Genomic DNA, 22,013 nt, shown 5'->3' with positions numbered 1-22,013 from the left:
CGGGAGGCTTATCCTCCAGGATCTCCGGAAGGGGGCCGGCTGATGCGGCACACCATGGACTACCAGAAGGCTCCCACACAGGCCGCAGCAAGTCCTCGCAAGGGTCCCAGACCTAGCAGGCGGGAGTCCTCAGGGGAGTGCCTGTGGGATGTTTTTAAAAAGCACTTGTGTGGCACAGCGATTAAGATGCCACTTGGGATGTCCACAACCCACACAGGTGTCCCTGGGTTCGAGTCCCAGCACCGCTTCTGATTCCAGCTTCCTGCCAATGCACACGCTGGGAGGCAGCAGGGGACAGCTCAAGGACTTGACTCTGCCACCCATGTGAGAGGCACAGGTTGAGTTCCCGGCCCCAGCCCTACCTGTTTCTGGCACTTGGGGAGTGAATCAACAGACGGAAGATCCCTCTGCCTGTCACTTATTGTTATTTTCACTTGTCAGTGGCTGTGTCCGGTGATCGGACCGCACTCATCTAACCGGCCCGGCGCTGGCCGTCCATCCTGTTTGTAAGTCTTGCTTTTGTAAATCACACAGCACTAAGCAGTTCCTAGAAGCGGAGTTTGCTGGGTCAAAGTGTACGAACACGTTTAACATAGGAACACCTAAGATTTTTTTTTTTTTAAGAGTTATTTATTTGAAAGGCAGAGTTACAGAGGGGGAGAGACACAGGGAGAGAGAAAATAACAGTAAAGATTACCTGTAACAGTTTTTTTTTCTCATCAGCAAAACTGTGCAAAGTGAGCAAAGTTGGTCCGCTTATCCGTATCAAACTAACTCAAATTAATTGGCTCAAGTGGGACTCAGCTGCTCTAGGTGCCCTGAAGAAAGCCCACCACCCCGCCAGCAGCTTCCCTCATCAGATCTGCACCCTCAAGACCCTCAAGACCACAATGTTGCCAATACAACTATGTAGTTTAAGCTGTACAGAAAGTTCCTGATTGTAGCTGGTCAAGTCCATAACTGCCATAGAGTCACACTTCACTCACACATATATTCTTTTCCTTTCAAGAAATGTTTAACACAAGTCTTCATGTATTCTTCTAATTATTTGGAGGGCAGAAACATGAAAAGATGAGGGCGGGCTTTGGGGCAGCAATTAAGTCACTGCTTGGGACGCCCACATCCCATAGCAGAGTGCCTGGTTCAAGTCCTGACTCCTCTGCTTCTGATCCGGCTTCCTGCTAACTGCACACCTTGCGAAGCAGCGGGTGACGGCTCAAGTACTTGGGTCCCTGCCACCCACATGGGAGACCTGGATGGAGTTCTGTGATCCTACAACAGCCTGACCAAGCTCTGGCTGTTGCAGTCATCTGGGGCGTGAACCAGCGGATGGAAGATCTGTTCCTGCCTCTGCCTCTGTATCTCTTAACTCTGTCTTTCAAATAAACAAATGCTAAAGAAAAAAAAAAAAAATACTATCCATACAAAACCCCAAAAGGATTTCCAAGAATCCCTCCAGTCCTCAGGGTGCCCGGGACTTGCAGGTGGAGCTGAGAATAAACCCATCTGCTTCCTCTTGCAGGAAACCCCTGGAGATCCAGACCCAGCACCATAGAGAGGGCAGAACTGGCCGGCTGCGGCTCACCCCAGCCAGCAGACCTGGCTCCAGCTGGAACCACGTCTTACTAGGTGTGGGCCCAGCTCTGAGCCCAGCCCAGGGGTCCTTTAGGGACCGCCATGTGTTAATTCCCCTAACAGGTGGTCCTGCTAAGTCAATTCCCCACAGGTCTTCAGTGTTCTCTCCCATATGACGAGAAGGCTGGGCTGATGGAAATCCCAAGATCCTCTGCAGGCCTTAGGAACCCACCTCTCTACCCAATCAGCCCAGAGCCAGGCACCCCAAATAGCTCTCTGATGGGTCTTTGTGGTTAGTCGTGAAACCAAGGTGACGGTTACGAGCAGTGCCTTCCTCGAGCCTCAAGAGCTCAAGGCTAGTGTGGCTGTGCACTGTCCAGAGGCAGCCAGTGCAGACGCCTGCACGCCAGCCGTAGAGCAAGGAAACAGTCTCCTCTAACTGCTCAGCCCAAGGGCCCCCACCACACCCCTGAAGACAGCCCCAGAACGAGAGCCCCCATCCCTGACACACCACCCAGAACCTCAGACACGCGCAGCCGCACAACCGGGACACGCGCTCCTGACCCTCAGCTCCCGGGTCCAGTCCCGTCTCCCGTTGAAAGTCCTGCACACCCATCGTGGCTGCGCATGTGGTGCCGTACAGGATAGATGCGTATGGCTGCCACCTCCCAAGTGCCGGCAGTCCTGCAGGGCAGGGAGACAGACGCCCTAGAGATCTGAAGTGTCGGGGCGCATGGACGATCTCTCTCCCTGTGTCTCTCCCCCTCTGTAACTCTGCCTTTCAAATAAATAACTCTTTAAAAAAAAAAATCTTAAGTGTTCCTATGTTAAACGTGTTCTTACACTTTGACCCAGCAAACTCCGCTTCTAGGAACTGCTTAGTGCTGTGTGATTTACAAAAGCAAGACTTACAAACAGGATGGACGGCCAGCGCCTGGCCGGTTAGATGACTGTGGTCCGATCACAGGACACACCACTGACAGTGATGACACCTTTGTATTTGTGCTGATGTAGACTGAAGGCCACACACACAGTATTTTCCACACGTCCACACATGTACATTTGTACACAAATGTGGAGGATAAAAAGACTGGATGCACACACAGCAACATGTTCACGGAATTAACTCCGAGAATGGGTGCTGGGGGTGTTTGCTGTGGTTCACCCTGTGTTTTCTTTTCTTTTTGCAGTGAACATATTGTCACAGTTTATTTTTTAAATATTTTTAATTAAAAGTAGGAAGTTAAAGAATAATCTGTTTATCAGAAATACAGCAGGTAGCCATTGAAAAAATTATGAGTAAGCTGATCTCTGGGCAGCTTCTCGTTTCTCAGAAGGCAGAGCTAGATGCGCCCCGGCTTGCTGACAGCGGCCTGTCTTTGAGGATGTGCTGGGCTGGACATTAGGGAAGCAGTCCCACACCCAAACTCAGAAGCCACACAGCCTGGGATGGTCATCAGGCAGCCCAGTACCCCCAGGCCAGCTCTTTCTGCTAAGGGCCATTTCTGTGGTCTCAGCAGCCATGACCTTGACCCACCACTGCCACAGTTTCCACACACAGCCACGGAGCTCAGAGCATCCTCAGTCAACCCAGGTTCAAACACCTGAGAACACAGCCTCTCAATCCCTCAGCAGCAGAACAAGGGCAAAATCTCACAGGGCCACTGTGAGTGTTCCACGGGGCCACGCAAGCCAAGAGCCCAGCAGAGTGCTCCACACAGCGGGAGACCGAGAGCGGCCACCCTCTGTCTGCCAAGGCCATTCCTGCAACCTCAAAGGCACCTCTGTAGCTTTCCCTTTGAAGTGAATGCAGAAAAAGACTTCACCCAGCCTGTGTGAAAGGGTGTCCTTTTTAAAAAGCACAGCTTAGAGACCTGGCCACAGACCTGCTGCTTCCCCCCACTCTTGCAGGCCACTGCCGCTGGGCCCTGGGCCCTCTCCAGACCAGAGCCGGGGCAAGACCAGAATGCTGGTGGTGTGGAATGCTGCTTTCCAGAATTCTGAGCCAATCCAGAGCAAGGAGAGGGGAGGAGGCCCTCCCATCAGTGTTCCCCCAGGCAGCAAACCAGGGCCTCCCCGCCTCCACAATGACCTGGGCTGCAGATCTGATAAGGCCTCCTCCTCCAGGCAGCCTCTAAGGAACACTCAGGAAAGTAGGTGTGACCAGGGGAAAAGCTGTCAAGGGGAAAGCCGACTCCAAAAGTACAGGGGTTAACCGAGTGGCAGCGGAGCAAAGGCAGAGAGATGCCGCTCTCCGGCTCGGCGGGGAAAGGAAAACCAGGTTTCGGTCTCGGTGCTGCCAGGGCCGTGCGACTCGAGAGCCGTCACAAGACTCTGGGAATATTTCCCTGAAAACCAGGAGGCTGCACCGGCCAGAGGGGCAGCGGGTCTCCCAGTGCAGGGTCGGGGGTCGTCTCCCCTGGTGGCCCTGCCAGGCACCTGCCTGGCCCCCCTTCACACCCACAGCGCCCCTGCAGCACCCCACCCACCTCAGGGCACTGCCAGCTGGCAGCCTGGGAAGCGCCTCAGTACCTCAGTAGGAAGGGATGCTCTGGCCATGCCTCACCCACTAGGGACCGGATCTGAGGCCAGGTGGCAGCCCTGTCCCCTCCCAGCAGGTCTTCCCCACCTGACCTGACCTCTGGTCGGCTGGGGGAGGAGGGCAGGCCTCCCTGACCTTGGGCCTCCCTCAGGGACACAGCTAAGCCAGGAACCGTTCTTACCACAGTGCCCCTGTGCTCCTCCCTAGAGGAGCCTCACGGGCCAGGGCCCCGGGAAACCCATTTCCCCAGGAAGCCTCGCTGGGAGACTTTTCCCTAGAACAAGGGCAGGCTGGGGCGATCCCGTGTGGCCAAGCCGGTCTCCGGGCAGCACTAGTAGGCTGGCAGGGACAGCAAGCTGCAGTGTCCCCAGAGTGGGACTCGCCACAAGGCCTGCTTCTGCACGCCAGTCTCCCCAGCACAGGCGGGCACCAGGGCACCCAGTGGGGAGGAAGGAGGCGGCTGGCGTGGGGCCCTGCGAGCACACCTGGAGGAGGGGGGCCTCCCCTGGGGCCTCGGTGGGGCTCTCAGACTGCGGGAGGAGCTGGGGAGCCAGGGCACCACTTCTGTTCACAAACCCCAACTCTGGTTCCAGGTCCTTTCCCTGCCCTCCCACAAAGAGAGGAACGTGGGGGTGGTGAAGGCAGGTGGCTCACCAGGCAATGCCAGGACATGGAGAAGAGTCCAGCACACCGCCAGGCAGGCAGGAGGCAAACAGGAAACCCTCCTTCCACGCTCTTCAAGCCAAGCCAGACTGCTACAGAGAAAAGCCACCACAGGGCACGCAGGCACGCTGACCCCCGACACCGTCATAGCCTGGGCTGGTGGGCAACACAGCCTGCCCCGGCAGGGACATCTCACGTGCCACTTCTCACACTGAGGGCGCACTCAACCAGGGCCGGCATGGGCCGGGGTTCCTAAGCTGCTGGCAGAAGCCTGATGCGGTTGTGTAAGCCCAGCCCTCGAGTCAGACCCTTCTTTCCAGGCTGGGAATCTAATGTTGCAAGTGCAGTGTCTGGGGAGTCCAGCCCAGCGAGCCAGAGAAGCCCACAGAACAGGAAAGAGCCCAGGAGACACAGCCGCTGGCTGGCCGGGCTGCTGTGGCTGAGCCACTCCAACCCCGCACGCTGGGGTTGCTTTCTGGCCCTTGTCACCCACCTCTGGGCGCCGGCGCCAGCGGTAGCAGCTCCTTCCCCTAAAGGTGCCCTGAAGGCCAGTGGACCCTCACAAGGGCAAGTTCCAAGGCAGGACCTTCCAGAGGTCACCGTGTGGACCCACGGCCTCGGAACACGCTGCAGGTGTGCGCGCCGGCGGAAGGGGAGGCCAGAGATAAGTGGTCACGGGACTTGCCCACAGCCATACACACGGAACCAGACCCAATTTCAAAGCCGGGGGCTTTCTGTTCACCACACAGCTCCCCTCTCGAAGCTCTCACCAGTTCATGAAGTCGGGATTTTAGAACCGTTCTAAACCAGGAGCACGAATAATTGCAATCACAAACGTCCGACCCGCATCTCCTTCACTGAACCACAGACCTCAGAGCTGGGAGAGCCCCCAGACTCACTCCAAGCTGCAGTCTGCAGATGAGGAGGCGGAGGCCCCCAGGGCTCTCCCCAGCTAGCTGGGGCCGACTCGGGGGTCTAAATTCCCATGCTAAGAAGCGACCCAGGTCCTGCCTTTTCGGGGAGCCAGGGCACCAAAGGCACAGCCCAGGGGCTTGCACAGAGAGCCGGGGCTGAGTGCACCCACCCTGCCAGTCACCTGTGGGTCTTCCTGCGACGGGGCCCCAGCTGCCAGCGACACCATCCCAATAGCACAGACTTCACACCTTCCTCAAAACCAGCGGCTCTGGAGCTCAGGCGACCTGGAGGACCGCAGGCCACTTCCAGAGCAAGGACAGCGAGCGGTTCTCCTGCCTACGCACTCTGGGAGCCAGGAGCACTGCACAAACACTGGGCAGGATCGGCAGAGGCCACACCAGAGAATCTTCTCTGAGCCCAACAACACAGCGACCCCTCCTCCCGGAACTAAGCCACACAGGCCCCCTATTGTGTGGGCTGAAAAACTCGAGTTTGCTGGGCAAACACACTCAGCTGTGTTCGAGAAATCAGTTGTGGAAAACGGCAGTGTGCATACAGAAAGGCCGGTGGTAGGGGTTCTGTCGGTGTGCCCTGGTCAGCGCTGCTATAGCAACTGTAATTAAAAAAAAAAAAAAATTAACAGCCAGCACTGACTGCCGTCTTCCAATGTCCCCAGCTTGGTTGCTTTTAAGAAAAATAGGAGTGAGGGAGAGTCATCCCCGAGCATTCTGGATCAAACAAGGATTCGGGCTTGTGGTGGCACAGAGGGAGGATCGGCTCTGTAACAATTCCTGCAATCACGGTTGGCCCTGTGACAGCTGGCAGAGGTAATTAGCAGGAGGGGGGGCACTAATAAAATGAAACTTCCCAGACCTGCAGAGGGACAGATGTAGCAATGCAGGGTGCTGAGAAGCCCCCCTTCAAGACACGGCGGCTATTAACTGGCCCCCAGAATTTCGCAGGTCTCCCAGTCTCTGGACAAAATTGGGACTGCATTGGTTTCCCTCTATTGTGTACGGGGTTGCCGAGAGCTCCACCTTGTGAGAACCCAACCACCCCTCTCGCTGGTTCCTCCAAATCCTTTTAATGGGGCACTTCCCAGCCATCATTTGCAAGTGGGGGGGCCGAGTATCTTTCTCCTCTACACCCCAGGCCATCTCCTCCAGCGGAACCCCTCCAACCGTGTCATCTTCCCACCCAAGGCTGCCTTCCCCAGCATAATCCGTTCTAAGCCCAAATCCAGTGTCTGCGGGGAGGGAGGAGTCCGCGAATTCCGAGCGTTTGGAGCAGGGAACCGCGGTGACAACGCCAAAGGAAAGCACCCAACGACTGAACAGCACAAATGCAGCCTCAGCAAACGCGTTCTGAAAGGCAGCAGACAGAGACCTGGAGGAGGGGAGAAAGGAAGGGACAGGACGGAGTCTGGGACGTGAGGGGAAGGGAGAGGAGGGCGGGCCGGCGCTCACACTTCAGGGGGATCCGCCTAGCACACGAGGCAAAGCCCGGCGCGTGGCTGCACCGGCGTGAGCCCTGCGGCCCCGCAAACTAGAAATGGGGTGGAGGCGAGGCCGGGGATGTCCACGCGTACGGCGCCTCGAGCCTCCATCTCGGTTCACACTAAGCAACCCCCGCCCCCAAAACGTCGCCCTTGGCGAGGCTGGTCCTGGGTCCTCGAGGGGCCGCCTCCACCGGGGAGACCCGGCTCAAGGACGCAACTCCAGCAGGAGAATCTTCGGGCCGGGAGGGAGGCGTAGAGGCCACCGCCCCCCCCCCCCCGCCCCGGCGCCGCGGCCCCTTACCTCCAGGGTCCGGATCTCCTGCTGGGTGAGGTCGTTAGACACGGCACACTTGGTGCGCAGCCCGCGCAGGCTGCCGATGGAGATGTCGATGAGCTTCTGGAGCTGCCCGCACTGCTGCAGCGCCCGGCTGGCCGCGGCCCCGGCGCCCCCATCCGCGGCCGCCGCGGCGCTCCCGCCGCCGCCCTCCTTCTCCTCGCCCATCGCCGCCGCGCTCAGCGCCGCTCTATCCATGCCTCGGCATCGGGGCCGCTGGGAGCCGAGGCGAGGAGCCCGGGGCGGGGGTCGGGGGCGCGGGCGCCTCGGCAGGGAGTCCCCGAGCCCGGAGGGCTGGACGAGGCGCGCCCCTCGGCGTGGCCAGAGCCCGGACGCCGGGAGAGCCGGCCGCCGAGTCCGCTCCTCCCGCCCGCCCAGCAGCCGCAGCAAAGCGAAAGCCGCGGCGACCCGACGGCTGCGGCTCCCGGAGCCTTTAAGCGGCGGCGGGGGCCGGGTCAGGGCGGCGGGGCATGCTGGGACTTGTAGTCCGCGCCGCGCACCTGCCGCGCGGCCCGCGCCCTCGGGGCCAGCTGTCCGCGCCGGGCGGCGGGCTCTGGGCTCCCGGCGAGCGGGGGTGCCGCGGGAGAGCCCACCCCGGCTATCCTCCCGGGAGGGGCTGCTCCGCGCCGCTGCTGGCCCCGGCGCTGAGGGTCTGGGCGCCCCCTCTTCCCACCCGCCCCCGCCGCCCGCCTCGGCCTAGGAGCTGCCGGCGGCTCCCGAATCAGGCCGGATAGGGGGTCCGTATCCCGCTGGACGAGAGGAGGGTGTGCATCCCACCGTTCCTCAGCGGCAGCCGAGCCCTGGAACTCCCGGACAGGGGAGGTTCCGGAACGTTTATGTGGGTTGAGGGGCCGCCATCTAGTGGGAAGGGGCTTGAAGTACTTCTGTAATGGCTCACACCGCACTTTTAATTGTCTGAGAACTGGGAGTTCTCAGGCGTGGAGAAAAATGAAAGGACTTTCTCCTGGAGGCGGCCCACAAAATAAGTGTCGGGGTTCGCCAGGCGCGGGATGCGACTCTGGGCGGCGGCCCTTTCTCAGAACGCGAGGGCGTCCGGGCGCGCATGGCTGCGGGCTGATGGCTGGCGCCGGGGGTAGCGGTCCTGAGGGTCGAGCGGCGGCGCGCGTGGCGCTTGCGCCCACCTCCACCGCCTCGGGTCACCCCGTGTGCTTTCTGTGAACCCGAGACACCAGACGCCCATCCAGGTGCGACAGCTCCGGACCCGCGAGACTCGCCAGCAGGAAGGATGTGGAGTTTTCTGTCGCTCCTTGGTGGCACAAGTCTCTCATTTATCCCCACAGAGCAAAATCCAGGCCGGAGCGCGGCACACGGCGAGGGCCCGTGACACTGGGCAGGCGGCGTGGCCGCTCTTTGGGTCCGGTCCTCCTGTGCCGGTGGCTCTTATCTCTCAGCCCAGCTGAGGCTTAGGCGCGCGCGTGTGCGTGTGTGTGTGTGTGTGTGTGTGTGTGTAGACAGATGGAGCTTTCTTCAGGGTGAGGACTGGACAGGAGGTGGGATCCACGCACATTCTCACTTGAGAATAGACAATGGTACTGGGTGGCAGTTTGTATTACACCTTCTATAGGGGCAGGCGCTCAGCACAGCGGTTGACCTCACTTGAGACGAGTCCCATATTGGAGTGCCTGGGTTCGAATCCTGCCTGTGTTTCCAGTTCCAGCTTCCTGGGAGGCAGCAGCCATGGCTCAAGAGCTTGGGTCCCTGCCCCCAACATGGGAGACCGGGCTGGAGCTCCAGACTTCTGGCTTTCAGCCTGGCCCTGTGCCTGCTGCTGCAGGCATTTGAGGAATGAAGGAGGAGAAAGAAGATCTCTCTGTCTCTGTCTCTCTCTCTCTCTGCCTTTCAAATAAATAAATACGTTACACTTTCTGTTAATGTCATTTGGCATTTCAAAATAAATATCATGTCTAAAGGCAGGATGGAGCTCCTGGCTGAGACCCTGCCAATGTGGCCATTTGGGGAGTGAACAAGCAGTTGGGCGATATCTCCCCCATCACTCTGCCTTTCAAAGAAATAAATGTTCTTTAAAGAAGAAAGGAAATTATGATAACTGTAAAATGTGCTTTTACAAACTAACCCCCGCTCTGGGATTTTTTGAAACACAAGGGGTCTCCTTGCCCCTCCCCGTGAAGACTCACTGACGCGGTCCTCACTGGGTTTGTAACAGAACCCCCGCACTGGACCTATGAATTCTCCCCCACCTCTGACTGCCACCTTAACCCCGCCCTGCCCCTTGCAGCAGAGCAATAACTGCCCTGAAAGAGAAACTGTCATCAGGCTCGCAGACTTGACCTTGCTTCAGAATTACCCGGAGAGCTTGTTCCTTCCTGGCAGGACAAAGCCGTCCCTAGTTCCCTGTCACACAGGTCAGAGGATGGGGCCGGAGCGCATGTGTTTCCAGCAGGTTCTGGTGGTGCTGATGCTGCGGGCCAGAGAGCAATGTTGAGAGACGAGCCTCGGCTCCACCTGGCCGGCTCAGAACCTCCATGTGTCCAGCAGCCAGAGCTGCTAGGCTTGCACGAATGACTCACTCTAATGCAATTTGCAAGAGATTTCCTGATAAGTGCCTATTTGTGCACTTACATCAAGCTTGTAATTGCCACTGGGGCCTGGTCAACACATTGTCCCTCCAGGGCCACTTAATGTGGGAAGTCACGTCCTGAGAAAGGCCACCGCCAGCCTGCGGCATGCACGCCCCCATGCAGCGCCAGGATGGTGGTGTCAGGGCTGGAGATGGGGTGCATGCGGCTCCCCGGCTGCCCGGCCCCTCTCCCACAGACTCAGTCTTCCCTCTGATGGCCTAAAGCATCCAGGGGTCCGCAGCTGCCCTTCCCAGGTAGTCTCAGTGGACGCCAGCCCTCCCCACTGGATTTAGTGTTCTCACAGCCACACATTTACAGAGCTGCCTCATCGAGGTGCAGAAAGCAAAGATTTGCAAAGAATCCTTTCATCCAACCTTCTAACATTCAGCAAGCGTTCCTTAAGCGTGAGCCCGTGTGGCAGGCCCTGTCCTGGGCTCTGGGAAACTCGAGGGAAGAAAACAAAGATCCTTACCTGCAGGGAATCTATACCCTGGCAAGAGGAAATGGACAGACAGACAAACAAGTAAGCAGAATGTGAGGTGGTGGCCTGAAGCAGGGAAGGGGGCGGGGCTTCTTACCACTGACGGAGCTGGTACAGGGAGCAGGGTTGTCAGCTCCATCTCTCATTTGCCAGTCTTGCGTGACCTTGGGCAGGTCTCCTAATCTCAGATAGGCTCCTCATTTCCAAGACAGTGATAATGTGTGGGGAAATGAATGGCTAACTACAGGATAGTCGTAAAGCAAGAGCAGCTATTTAGTTATTTAATCAGTCATCAGTTACTGTTGCTCACTAACACTTGCCAAGGGTTCAGGAAGTCACTGAACTCACCTTAGTCACCTTCTTCCCCCACCTGCTTCCAGAGTGAGTCTCTTCGAGTTAGGCGACTCTGTGTATTAGGTGATGATCCTGAGGTTCAACGTCATGTCTAGGTGCTTGAGACATGTTTTTCCGCATCATTCTCAGCACAGAAACTTTGCATCCTCCTCACCCTTCCCTCCAGTCTGCCTCAGTGTCACTCTAAGTTCTCCCGGCTTGGAACGCATCTCAGTGCCACAGCAACCTTGGAAGCATGGTCCCCCAGAGGTCCAACAGACATGAAAGGGGTGCCTACCATGGGCCGGGCTTGGGATAGGCTCAGAGTGAAAGAAACCAAGTCCTTAAACATTTGGAATGGAAGTGGAGACAGGAAATTAACAATAAATGTATGACCAGATAAATTCAGAGAGTGACAGATGCTAGGAAAAAGGAAAAAAAAAAAAAAGCAAGCAGATAGCTGATAGACCCGAGAGGACGAGGTGCTTCATTAGATGAAGGGTCAGAGAAGTGCTTGACTGATCTTGAATTAAGATCTAAATAAAGCAAAGCAGCGAGCCACGTGGGGCTCCAGGAAAGCGGCATTTCAGGCGGTGGGAACATCACGTGCAAAGACCCTGAAGTGGGGACAACTTGGCCGCCTCCAGGAACAGAACGAAGGCCAGTGTGACTGCAGCATGATGAGAGAGGAGAACAGAGGTTGCAGATGACGTGGGAGAGCTGGGCAGGGGCCAGATAAAGTAGGACATGGGAAGAAAGTTTGGATTTTTCTCTGCTAATGTGGTCCGGGAGCAGCAGCAACTTCCCTGCCTGGAAGCATGTGTGAGATACAACCTCAAGCTCAAGACCAGATCAACTGAAGCATGCCCTGCGTGTTAGCAAAATCCCCAAGGATACAGTCAGTTTTTAGAAGAGCAGCTCTCTAAGTACATGGGGAAAAACCACACTTAGCAGGAGACATGCTTTCTTCTCTTTTCTTTCTTTCTTTCTTTCTTTCTTTCTTTCTTTCTTTCTTTCTTTCTTTCTTTCCTTCTTTCTTTCTTTTTTTTTTTTTTTTTTATTTGACAGGTAGAGTTATAGACAGTGAGAGAGAGACAGAGAGAAAGATCTTCCTTCCGTTGGTTCACTCCCCCAAATGGCTGGCGCACTGCACCAATCCGAAGCCAGGAGCCAAGCGCCTCCTCCCGGTCTCCCATGAGGGTGCTGGGGCCCAAGTACTTGGGCCATCCTCCACTGCCCTCCTGGGCCACAGCAGAGAGCTGGACCGGAAGAGGAGCAACTGGGACTAGAACCCGGCGCCCATATGGGATGCTGGCGCTGCAGGCGGAGGATCAACCAAGGGAGAGATGGCGCCGGCCCCTCTTTTCTTTCTTTTTGTTTTGAGCCAGAGTCAGAGAAAGACCTTCCATTTGCTTGTTCACTACCAGATGCTCAGCACAGCCAGGGCTTGGCCAGGCTGAAACCAGTAGCCAGGAAGTCCATCCGGGACCCCAGGTACTTGGGCCATCTTCTGCTGCCTTCCCAGGTGCATTAACAGGAGGGTGGGTCTGAAGAGGAGCAGGCAGAACAGCATAGCAACTGTCAGCTTTAAGCCGCTGCATGACGATGATGGCCTCCTAGCCATGAACTTCTTGAAGTGCCCTCTCCAGTGCTTGGGGGCCTGGCCCACTCCTGCCTAGTGCAGTTATCTGGGGACTAAACCAGTGGATGGAAGACTCCCCATCCCTACCACCTGTCCTTCTATTTCTCACGTGCTCTCTCTCTCTGTCACTCTGCCTTTTAAATAAATATATATATTTATGTATTTTAAAAATTTATTTTATTTATTTGAAAGAGTTACAGAGAGAGGTAGAGACAGAAAGAGAGAGAGAGATCTTCCATCCGCTGTTTCACTCCCCAATTGGCCACAACGGCCAGAGCTGCGCCGATCTGAAGCCAGGAGCCAGGAGCTTCTTCTGGGTCCCCACATGGGTACCTGCTTTCCCAGGCCATAGCAGAGAGCTGGATTGGAAGAGGAACAGCCGGGACTAGAACCAGCGCCCATATGGGATGTCAGTGCTACAGGCCAGGGCTTTAACTCGCTGTACTACAGCACCAGCTCCAATATATATGTATTTTTTAAAGTCTGTGGATAGGCAGGCATTTGACACAGTTGTTAAAACACCATCACATCTCAGAGTGCCTGTATTCAAGTCCCAGCTCCTCTTCCAATCCAGATTCTGCTAATGTACATCCTGGAAGGCAGTAGGCAATAGCCCAAATACTTGGCCACGCGCATAGAGTTCCAGGCACCTGGCATTGGCCTGGCCCAGCCCTGGCTGCTGCAGACATTTGGGGAGCGAACCAGTGGTGTAGGACCTCGCTGTCACTGACTCTCACTCTCTCTGTGTCACTCTGCCTTTCAAATAAAAAATGAAAAAAAAAAAAGTCATAGAAAAGTGGAATTAAGAAGTAAGTTTATTAGGGTAAAAAATAACTTTGAAATCCATGCATTTTTTTCTAATATGCACTTTCCAACAACTTTCCACAGACTCCTGTGCTCATTTATTCATTCAGCAAATGCTCAGCACTGAGCCAGTCTCTAGGGATGGAGCCATGGGGACTGCTCCCAGGACGCTCCCCCCAGTCCCAAACTCCATGTGTGCACAAATCCCTTGCATAAGTGGCGTGGTATTTGCAGATAATCCACATCCATCCTCTTGTGTAATTTACATCATCTCCAGATTACTCATAATACCTAACAGTATGAAAATAGTTGTTATACTGTTATTTAGGAAACGATGACAAGAAAAAAATGCATGCATGTTCAGTGCAGACACCATATGCTTTTCAAATCTTTCCCACCTGTGGACAAGGAACCCCCAGCTGCCTGTGCCATCACTTTATAATTGCTAGAAGGACTTTGCTTCTCTCCGAGCTGGCAGGAAACCTGTGTTGTCTTCTAAGGCTCCGCCCACGGGCTTCTCCCCAGCTGGACAACCCCCACGGGCTCCATGTTGACCTCAGCGTGCAGTCTGAATTCCCGAACAAGGCGTACGAGGTCCTTCAGTCCCGGGCCCTGCTGACCGCTCCCAGCTTATCGGCTACCCAAGGCTGTTTTGAGTCGACGTCCCTATTTAAGGATCTGGTGAAAAAATAAAAAAGCTTCTCTCCAGAAAAAATGACTGCACAGATCCCCAAAACTGCAGTACAACTTTGGGGTCCAGGGGGCCCCTTGCAGCCGTCCATGGATCCCCCAAGGGCCTCACGCAGGGCTCCTGGGCCCCCCGTGGGGTTCCCTGCCATGGTGTCTTTGCCCAGGCTGTCACTTCTGCCATCATCTTCCCAGGGAGATTCCCATTCACACTGGAGGGCCAGCTCATGTGCACACCGCTTCCTCTCCCACATCTCAATTAATCTTTCTAACGTAGGACTTTGCACACTGCACTTTTAAAGACCTCTCTAGTTGAGAGATGAGAGAGAGAGAAAGATGGCTCCCATCTGCTGGTTCACTCCCCAAACGCCCACAACAGCAAGGATTGAGCCAGAGTGAAGCTGGGAGCTGGGAACAGGTGTCCCACATGGGCAGGAGTGACCTAACTACCTGAGCCATCACCTGCTACCTCCCAGGGCGTGGAGGCTGCAGGAAAATGGAGTCAGGAGTCGGAGCCGGGAATCAAACCCGGGCACTCCGCTGTAGGATGTGGGCGTCTGAACCACTGGGCTAAACCCCTGCCCCCCCTCCACTTTCATTATCTGCTTTTTCACTGACAAAAAAGGTCCTGCGTCTTCCTCCCTCCCTGCTCTGTGGCGACCCGCGTTCCCCCATGACTGTCACCCCTGGCTGACACCCTCAGTGAGCCTGCTCCCTCTCTGACCACCCGAGGAACCTGGCTAAATCCCAGCCCTTATAAAACCCAGCTCTCCACGGAGCAGCTGGCCCACACTGGAGAAGCACACAACCCTGCTGAAAGCCGCTCTTTAAAGTCCTGTCCACAAACCTCAAACCGGCCTGCCTGCTGCCTGCTGCCTGGCGCCTGGCAGCCCTCCCGCCTGTCCTAGAAAGTTCGCCTTCCTGTCGGCTCCGCTATTGTTCCCTGATTTCTTCTATCTCCACAGACCTCCTTGCGCCCCTCACTCATGGCTTGTCTCCTGAAACCCTCCTTTTGAAGGTCACCAGGGGCCCCCAAGTACCAAACCCGAGGGACAGTGGCAGGTGCAGCCACCTTGCTCCAGAGCTCAGCCCGGGGCCTTTATCTCTTCCCTACATGGCCCCAACCAGGTGCTCCGTGCTGCCTCACATCCATCCTCCACGCCACTGTCACCTCCCCAGAGGGATCGTCTCTGACCCAGCTCTGTGAAACAGTCACCCCGACCCTTGTCACTGTCCTGCTGTCCCAGTTGTTCCCTTCACCGACTCTGTCCCTGTTTGTCAGCCTGGTTTGTCGAGTACTCTGTTCCCCAGAGGTCCTGCCATTGCTGTGTCCCCAGAACGGTGTCTCAGAACGGTGCTTCATGCATAGTAGGTGCCGAATGAATGAATTGTAAGGGCTTTGCAAGTATCACATAGCAGGATAAAGTCAGTACTTTTTTTAAGATTTATTTATTTAAAAGTCAGAGTTACACAGACAGAGAAGAAGAGGCACAGAGAGAAACAGAGGTCTTCCATCCGCTGGCTCACTCCCCAGATGGCTGCAAGGGCTGGAGCTGTGCTGATCCAAAGCCAGGAGCCAGGAGCTTCTTCTGTGTCTCCCACGTGGGTACAGGGACCCAAGGACTTGGGCCATCCTCTACTGCTTCCCCAGGCTATAAGCAGAGAGCTGGATCAGAAGTGGAGCAGCCGAGACTCGAACCAGCACCCATATGGGATACCAGCACTGCAGGCAGCGACTTTACCCGCTACACCACAGTGCCAGCCCTGAGTCAGTAATTTAAGAACACAATTTTACTTAAATATTCTACTGGGTCTTTTTTTTAATATTTATTTATTTAAATTGCAGTATAACAGAGAGAGGCAGAGATAGAACTTCTATCTACTGGTTCACCCTCCAAATGACTGCAATAGCCAGGGATTGGGCCAGGAAAAGTAGGAAGCCTGGAACTCCATCTGGTCTCCCATGCGGGTGGCGGGAGCCCAGGCACCTGTGCCATCTTCGGCTGTTTTCTCAGCGTATTAGCAGGGAGCGGGACTGGCAAGCAGAGCAGCCTGGACTCAAAGTGGTGCTCAGGTATGGGATGCTGGCATTGCAAGCAGTAGCTTAACCCATCAGCACAGAGCCAGCCCCTTCTGCTGGGTCTTTTGAAGGAAACTTCCCTTCTGGTTAAATTCTGCTTCCATGTGTTACACGCGTATGTGAAAGACACCTGAGCAGAGGCCCCAGAAACCCGGATCTGGTGGCAGATGAAGCCTCCTATACACCTCCACAAGGTGAAGGCTCAAACGTGTCTCTTTGCCCCTCTGGGTCTAGCCTCCCCGAGGCAGTACACGGGAGGCTCACCGGCCAGGGCTGGACTGACAGGAGCCCAGTTTAATCTTCCATGCTAACCCTCATTGAGAATGGACCTTACCCAAGTCACCTTGTCTCTCCAGGCCCCAGGGCGCTCCTCCGCAAATCGCCCAAGGAGGCTGTCATGGGGACGGAGTAAACAGTGCAGCAGAGGCTCAGCCCCTGCGACTGGCGCCTGTGAGCGCACTGTGACCATAGCAAACATTTCCATGGTTATTACAGGATTTTCCGATTCCAGACGCTTCCCAGCGGTCACAGGCCGCAAAAGGGAGTGATGGATGGGGGTCGGGGCACGGCGTTGAGGGCGGGCAGCTGCTCCTGGCAGGTTGTTTGCAAGAAGGAGGGGAGTGACTCCAAACGAAGGGGGATGTTATGTCCTTCCCGGGGACAGGGCCCTGAGGACAGTACGGTGTCAAAGTAAAAACAACACGGCAACCACAAAACATAAAGTCTGCGTGTGTGCCTAAATGGAAATAGCCTCTTCCTAGATGCTCTGCGCACGCGTTCTAGACAAGTCCAAGAAAGCCTGCCCCTTTGTCCTCCAGGGGCCCAGCTCCCAGCCCTGGGAGGATCCTGGCGGAGACACTCCCCACACCTGCGACGTGATTAATGCGGGTGTTTCTTTTGTCCTGTTGTTCTACGGACTCCTCAAAGCCCTTTCACCTACTTGCTTCAGCCCAGCCTCTTCAGGGTCAGCAGGAACCTGTGGGTTTTCTTCATGGAATAACCGGAAATGTGGCCTGGGCGACCTGCAGATTGCCCTTTGCCTGGAGGATACCTGCTCACTTTTTTTTTTAATTTTTGTTTATTTATTTGAAAGGCAGAATTTACAGAGAGAGAGAGAGATCTTCCATCCACTGTTTCACTCCGCAAATGGCCGCAATGGCCGGGGTTGGGCCAGGCTGAAGCCAGGAGCTTCTTCCAGGTCTCTCACATGGGTGCAGAAGCCCAAACACTTGGGCCATCTTCCACTGCTTTCCCAGGAATGTTAGCAGGGAGCTGGATGGGAAGTGGAGCAGCCGGGAGGCGAAGTGGCGCCCACAGGGGACACTGGCATCGCAGGCGGCAGCCTTACCGGCTCTGCCACAACACCAGCCCCACTCGCTCACTTTCGATCCCAAGAATCCAACCCACCACTCAGCACCCAGGTGTCGCCTCGCCTCCAGGCTGGCCCAGCTGGCTTCCTCCAAGCTGCCCAAGTTCCCAGGGCTCAGCCCGGCCTCAAAACCTGTTGTTTCCTCCCCTGCTTCTGGCACTGGGCCGCGAGTTCTCTGAGGAAGGGGACTTTCACACGTCGCCCAGTGCTCCAGAAAGCGCGTGGTTCGTGGAGGAATTGGTGGGCCCACGCAACACGCAGCCCTTTCACAAGCCCGGATGAATACCCTGGGAGGACCTGTTTTACTGGAAGTGGAGAGTCCGCCAACCTCATCCCAGGCAGAAGACAAAGGCTTGGGAAAGCTCTCCTCTGCCCCCACCACCCACAAATGCAAAGCCACGCCCACCGCCCACTGGGGACCACTCCCACTCTCCCAGACTGTTGGGGATGGCGCCAGGGCGGTGGGTGGGTAAGCGCCTGGGAGGGGAGGGGCTGCTGCAGGCCTCGGTGGTCCTGTGACCATTCGCACACCCGCCACTCTCACCGTCTTCTTGGGGACAGAGATGCGGCACACCTGCGTGTGTCCCTGTGCTCAGTGGCCCAGTACCCAGGCTGCTCCTGCCACAGTGTGGGTGCCATGGCTCTCATGATCTTTCTTAAAGTTGTGTTGTCTTTTTTCCCCATCTCTGACTGGCACAGACGTAGCGCACCAGGCAGGCCCCCAGCGAGAGCCTGGGCACGGAATGTCTCAACCGGCTGTAGCTCCCGGCAGGAATCCGTGGGGCCACGCAGGAGAGGGAGCAGCAGTTCCGAGGCTGTCCACAGGGGAACCGCTTCTCAGCCCCCCACCAACAGCCGGGAGCCGTCCCTTGCCACCAGATGGGAGAGGAATGAGAGGCTACCCCGGCCCCAGAGCAGCAGTCCCAGAAGAACCCCAGCCGAGAAAGCAGAAAGGGCCCCGGGGAGCAGGGAGCTGGAGGGGCAGGAAGCCCTCAGGAACCTCTCCAGATGCTCCTCTCTCCTCCCCTCCAGCTGATCTGGGGCCTGCCTCGTCCCATCCCCACCGGCAGCTCCTGCCGCCCTCACCACCCCAGCTGCCCTTGACTTTCAGTCGTGTTCAGCCAGAACGTGGCTCTCTCTAGTGCCTCCCTCTTCAAGGGCTGCAGACCACTCCCACCCCTCAGTGCACCATGGCAGATGCAAACCAAGCAATGCCTGGCAGGGCCAGCTTCCAGCCCCCAGGGCCCTGCCACGAGGGCCTTGCACTTGGCTTCCTGCTCTGCTAATAACAAAGTCTTCCCCCAGATTATGTCGCAGGTCCTGGGTCTGGGCCTCTTGTCCCACTCCCCCCACCCTCCCGGACCCATCCTTACATGCAGCCTGCCAGGCTCGCGCCTGTCACATGAGGTCGCATTGCTGAAAACCCTCCTTAACCAGTCTCCATCCAGGCCCTGGCCCTCTGGGTGTCTGGCTTCCCCCAGCCTGCCGCACACACCTGCTGAGTTGGCAATGTGCCTCGGCCAGTGTGGGTGCCCAGCTCCGTGCTGCGAGCTTGGGCTGGTGCCCAGGGCTCCACCTGAGCAGGCAGGTCCTGCACTGCCCAGGCCACCCAGTCAGGTCAGGCTCCCACCCCCTCCACACACGCGCTCACTTCCCAGCTAAGAGCGGCGGGCAGGGTTCAGAGACCCTTGTGGGTAGCTCCGTGTCCTGAGCACTTGCTCCAGACCACATTCCAGCCTCCTCACCGCCCCCCAGGGATGGAGGGGTTCACCACCTGCCAATGCCTAGATTCTACAGGGAAACTGACATTGGAGAAGATCGACGGCACCTCACGGGTGGTCCATCTTGTCCAGTCTCTCACTGCAGAGGACCCCAAGCGTGCCTTGGTCCTTGCCTCCTCTCCGCAGACCCTCCCACCCCTCGGGGTCTCCAAGGCTCCCTCAGCCACCTCCTCTATCAGCTGACCTCCAAACTCCGGAGTCCACCTGTGCCTTTGACATGTCCATGTGGATTCCCAGCAGACACACACCAACTTCTCCAAAACTCATACTTTTTGTGCTCCCCAATACAAAAAGTTAGGAGAATGTGAAGATCAGGGCAGACATTCGGTGCAGCAGTTGGCATGGGATGCCAGCTTCCTGGATCGGAGTCCCCACTCCCCCGCTTCCCATCCAGCTCCCTGCTAAGGCTCACCCTGGGAGGCAGCAGATGATGGCTCAAATCCTTGGGTCCCAGCCACTCTTGTGTGGGACCTGGACTGAGTTCCTGGCTCCTGGCTTCAGCCCCTGCTACTGTGGGCATTTGGGGAGTGAGTCAGTTGATGGATGCTCTCTGTCTCTGTCTCTCCCTGATCTCATCTGCCTTTTAAATAAATAAAAATGAATACAAATTTTAAACACAGAAAACCCCAAATAATCAGTTTTAAAAAGGAAAAGATTTGCTGGGGGGAGGGGCCGCCATGGTTGATGTTACCTCGGTTTTATATATAGACTATTTGCTCGAGTCTGTGAATATGCACAGCTTTTTTTTTTAAAGATTTATTTATTTATTCGGAAGTCAGAGCCACACAAAGAGAAGGAGAGGCAGAGAGAGAGAGAGAGAGAGAGAGAGCTGTGCCAATCCGAAGCCAGGAGCCAGGATTCCCCCACGCCCCCGGGTCTCCCACATGGGTGCAGGGGCCCAAGGACTTGGGCCATTCTCTGCTGCGTTCCCAGGCCACAGCAGAGAGCTAGATCAGAAGTGGAGCAGCCGGGACGCGAACCGGTGCCCACATGGGATGCCGGCACTGCAAGCCGCAGCCCCACTCGCCACACCACAGCACCAGCCCCAGCTTGTGAAAATCAAAAAGGCAGAGTCTCAAGCACCACTCTGACCTAGGATGGCACCTAAGAATCTGCATTTTAAAGGGATTCGGGGGCGGGGGGACCATCCTAGAGCTGTATCCACTGCAGGCAGAGCCGTTTACACATGCCCAGTCAGAGGCAGGGGGCTTCCTCCTTGGTTTCCCACAGCCAGCAGGTCCTTGGGGAGATTAAGAACAAAGCAATAAGCCACCCAAAAGTGACTGTAAGTCTCCTTCTCTGGCGTAACAGACACCCTCCTGGCTCCGCAGTCGACTTCTCCAGCAAGGTTTCTGGGTTCAGGAGGCAGACTCAGCCCCGCGCAGGGCACCCCAGAGATCAGGACAGGAGAATCCTCCTCCAGGGACTCTTGCCTCTCTCTCTCCCACCGTGCACTCAACAAATGCACAGTAAGTGTTTAGTACAGTCCACGCTCAGCGGAAGCGTTGGGGAAGCTTTGTTGAAAGGGACAGCGGTGGGCCCTGCTCTCATGGGGATGAGGCCAGTGGGGAAAAGGCAAAGAATACACAGGTAAGGAGCTGGGGCCGGATCAGAAGGGGAGCATCCAGGACAGGAATTGGTGCCCGAATGGGAGAAAAGACAGGTGACCGCAGAGAGCAAGATGTGCTCGGGACACAAATGCTGATGGTTTGATGATTCGATAGATTCGCCTGGGAGTAACCTCAGAGCTTGCACGATGAGTCAGCACGTGTCAGCAGGTGGGAGGAGCCTCCATGCAGAGCTGTTTAAAAGGTAGTCAGGGCCGGCACCGCGGCTCACTAGGCTAATCCTCCACCTTGCGGCGCCGGCACACCGGGTTCTAGTCCCGGTCGGGGCGCCGGATTCTGTCCCGGTTGCCCCTCTTCCAGGCCAGCTCTCCTCTGTGGCCCGGGAGTGCAGTGGAGGATGGCCCAAGTGCTTGGGCCCTGCACCCCATGGGAGACCAGGAGAAGTACCTGGCTCCTGCCATCGGATCAGCACGGTGCGGCGGCCATTGGAGGGTGAACCAACAGCAAAAGGAAGACCTTTCTCTCTGTCTCTCTCTCTCTCACTGTCCACTCTGCCTGTCAAAAAAAAAAAAAAAAAAAAAAAAAAAAAAAAAAAAAGGTAGTCAGAGGGACCGAGCTGTGGCACAGCAGGGAAAGCCTCTGCCTGTGACACTGGCATCCCATAACACACGGCTGCTCCACTTCTCATCTGACTCCCTCTAGTGCGCCTGGGAAAGCAGCAGCAGACAGCCCAAGAGCTTGGGCCCCTGCTCACATGTGGGAAACTCTAATCAAACTCCTGGCTCCTGGCTTCCTCCTGGTGCAGCCCTGGCCATTGCAGCCAACTGGGAAGTGAACCAGCAGTGGAAGATTTACTCTCTCTGCAACTCTGCTTTCCAAACAAATAATAAATCTTTTAAATCTTTTTTCTTTTTTTTTTTTAAAGAAATCTTTTAAAAAATAAAAGTAATCAGAGCCCCAAGAACAAGGGTGGAAGCAGAGCGCAGTGAGAAGGCTGTGAGGTTGACTTAGAGGGGATGGTCACTTTGTCACTTTGAGAGACTGATTATGTTGACACACAGCAGCAAACCACGGACGAAAGCAGAACGCTGACCCCAGCTGCCACAACCGGAACAAGGAGCCACCCACAACCCCTGCAGCT

At 56.3% G+C, this 22,013-nt stretch overlaps 1 protein-coding gene across 2 annotated transcripts in view; it reads right to left on the bottom strand.

Annotated features, from left to right (window-relative positions):
• The window catches only part of KSR1 (kinase suppressor of ras 1), a 155,655-nt gene extending 147,616 nt beyond the window's left edge, over positions 1–8,039 (bottom strand). For both annotated transcript variants that reach the window (XM_070061100.1, XM_070061101.1), the window contains exon 1: positions 7,495–8,039. In XM_070061100.1, coding sequence (XP_069917201.1) covers positions 7,495–7,725 — 231 coding nt within the window. In that variant the 5' untranslated portion in view covers positions 7,726–8,039. The remainder of the gene's footprint in view (positions 1–7,494) is intronic.
• Between the last annotated feature and the right edge of the window lie 13,974 nt (positions 8,040–22,013).

This window comes from Oryctolagus cuniculus, chromosome 17 (assembly GCF_964237555.1).
Source record: "Oryctolagus cuniculus chromosome 17, mOryCun1.1, whole genome shotgun sequence".
Lineage (NCBI taxonomy): Eukaryota > Metazoa > Chordata > Mammalia > Lagomorpha > Leporidae > Oryctolagus > Oryctolagus cuniculus.
The sequence above is the reverse complement of the archived record's forward strand: the minus strand, read 5'-3'. Positions and strand labels throughout refer to the sequence as shown.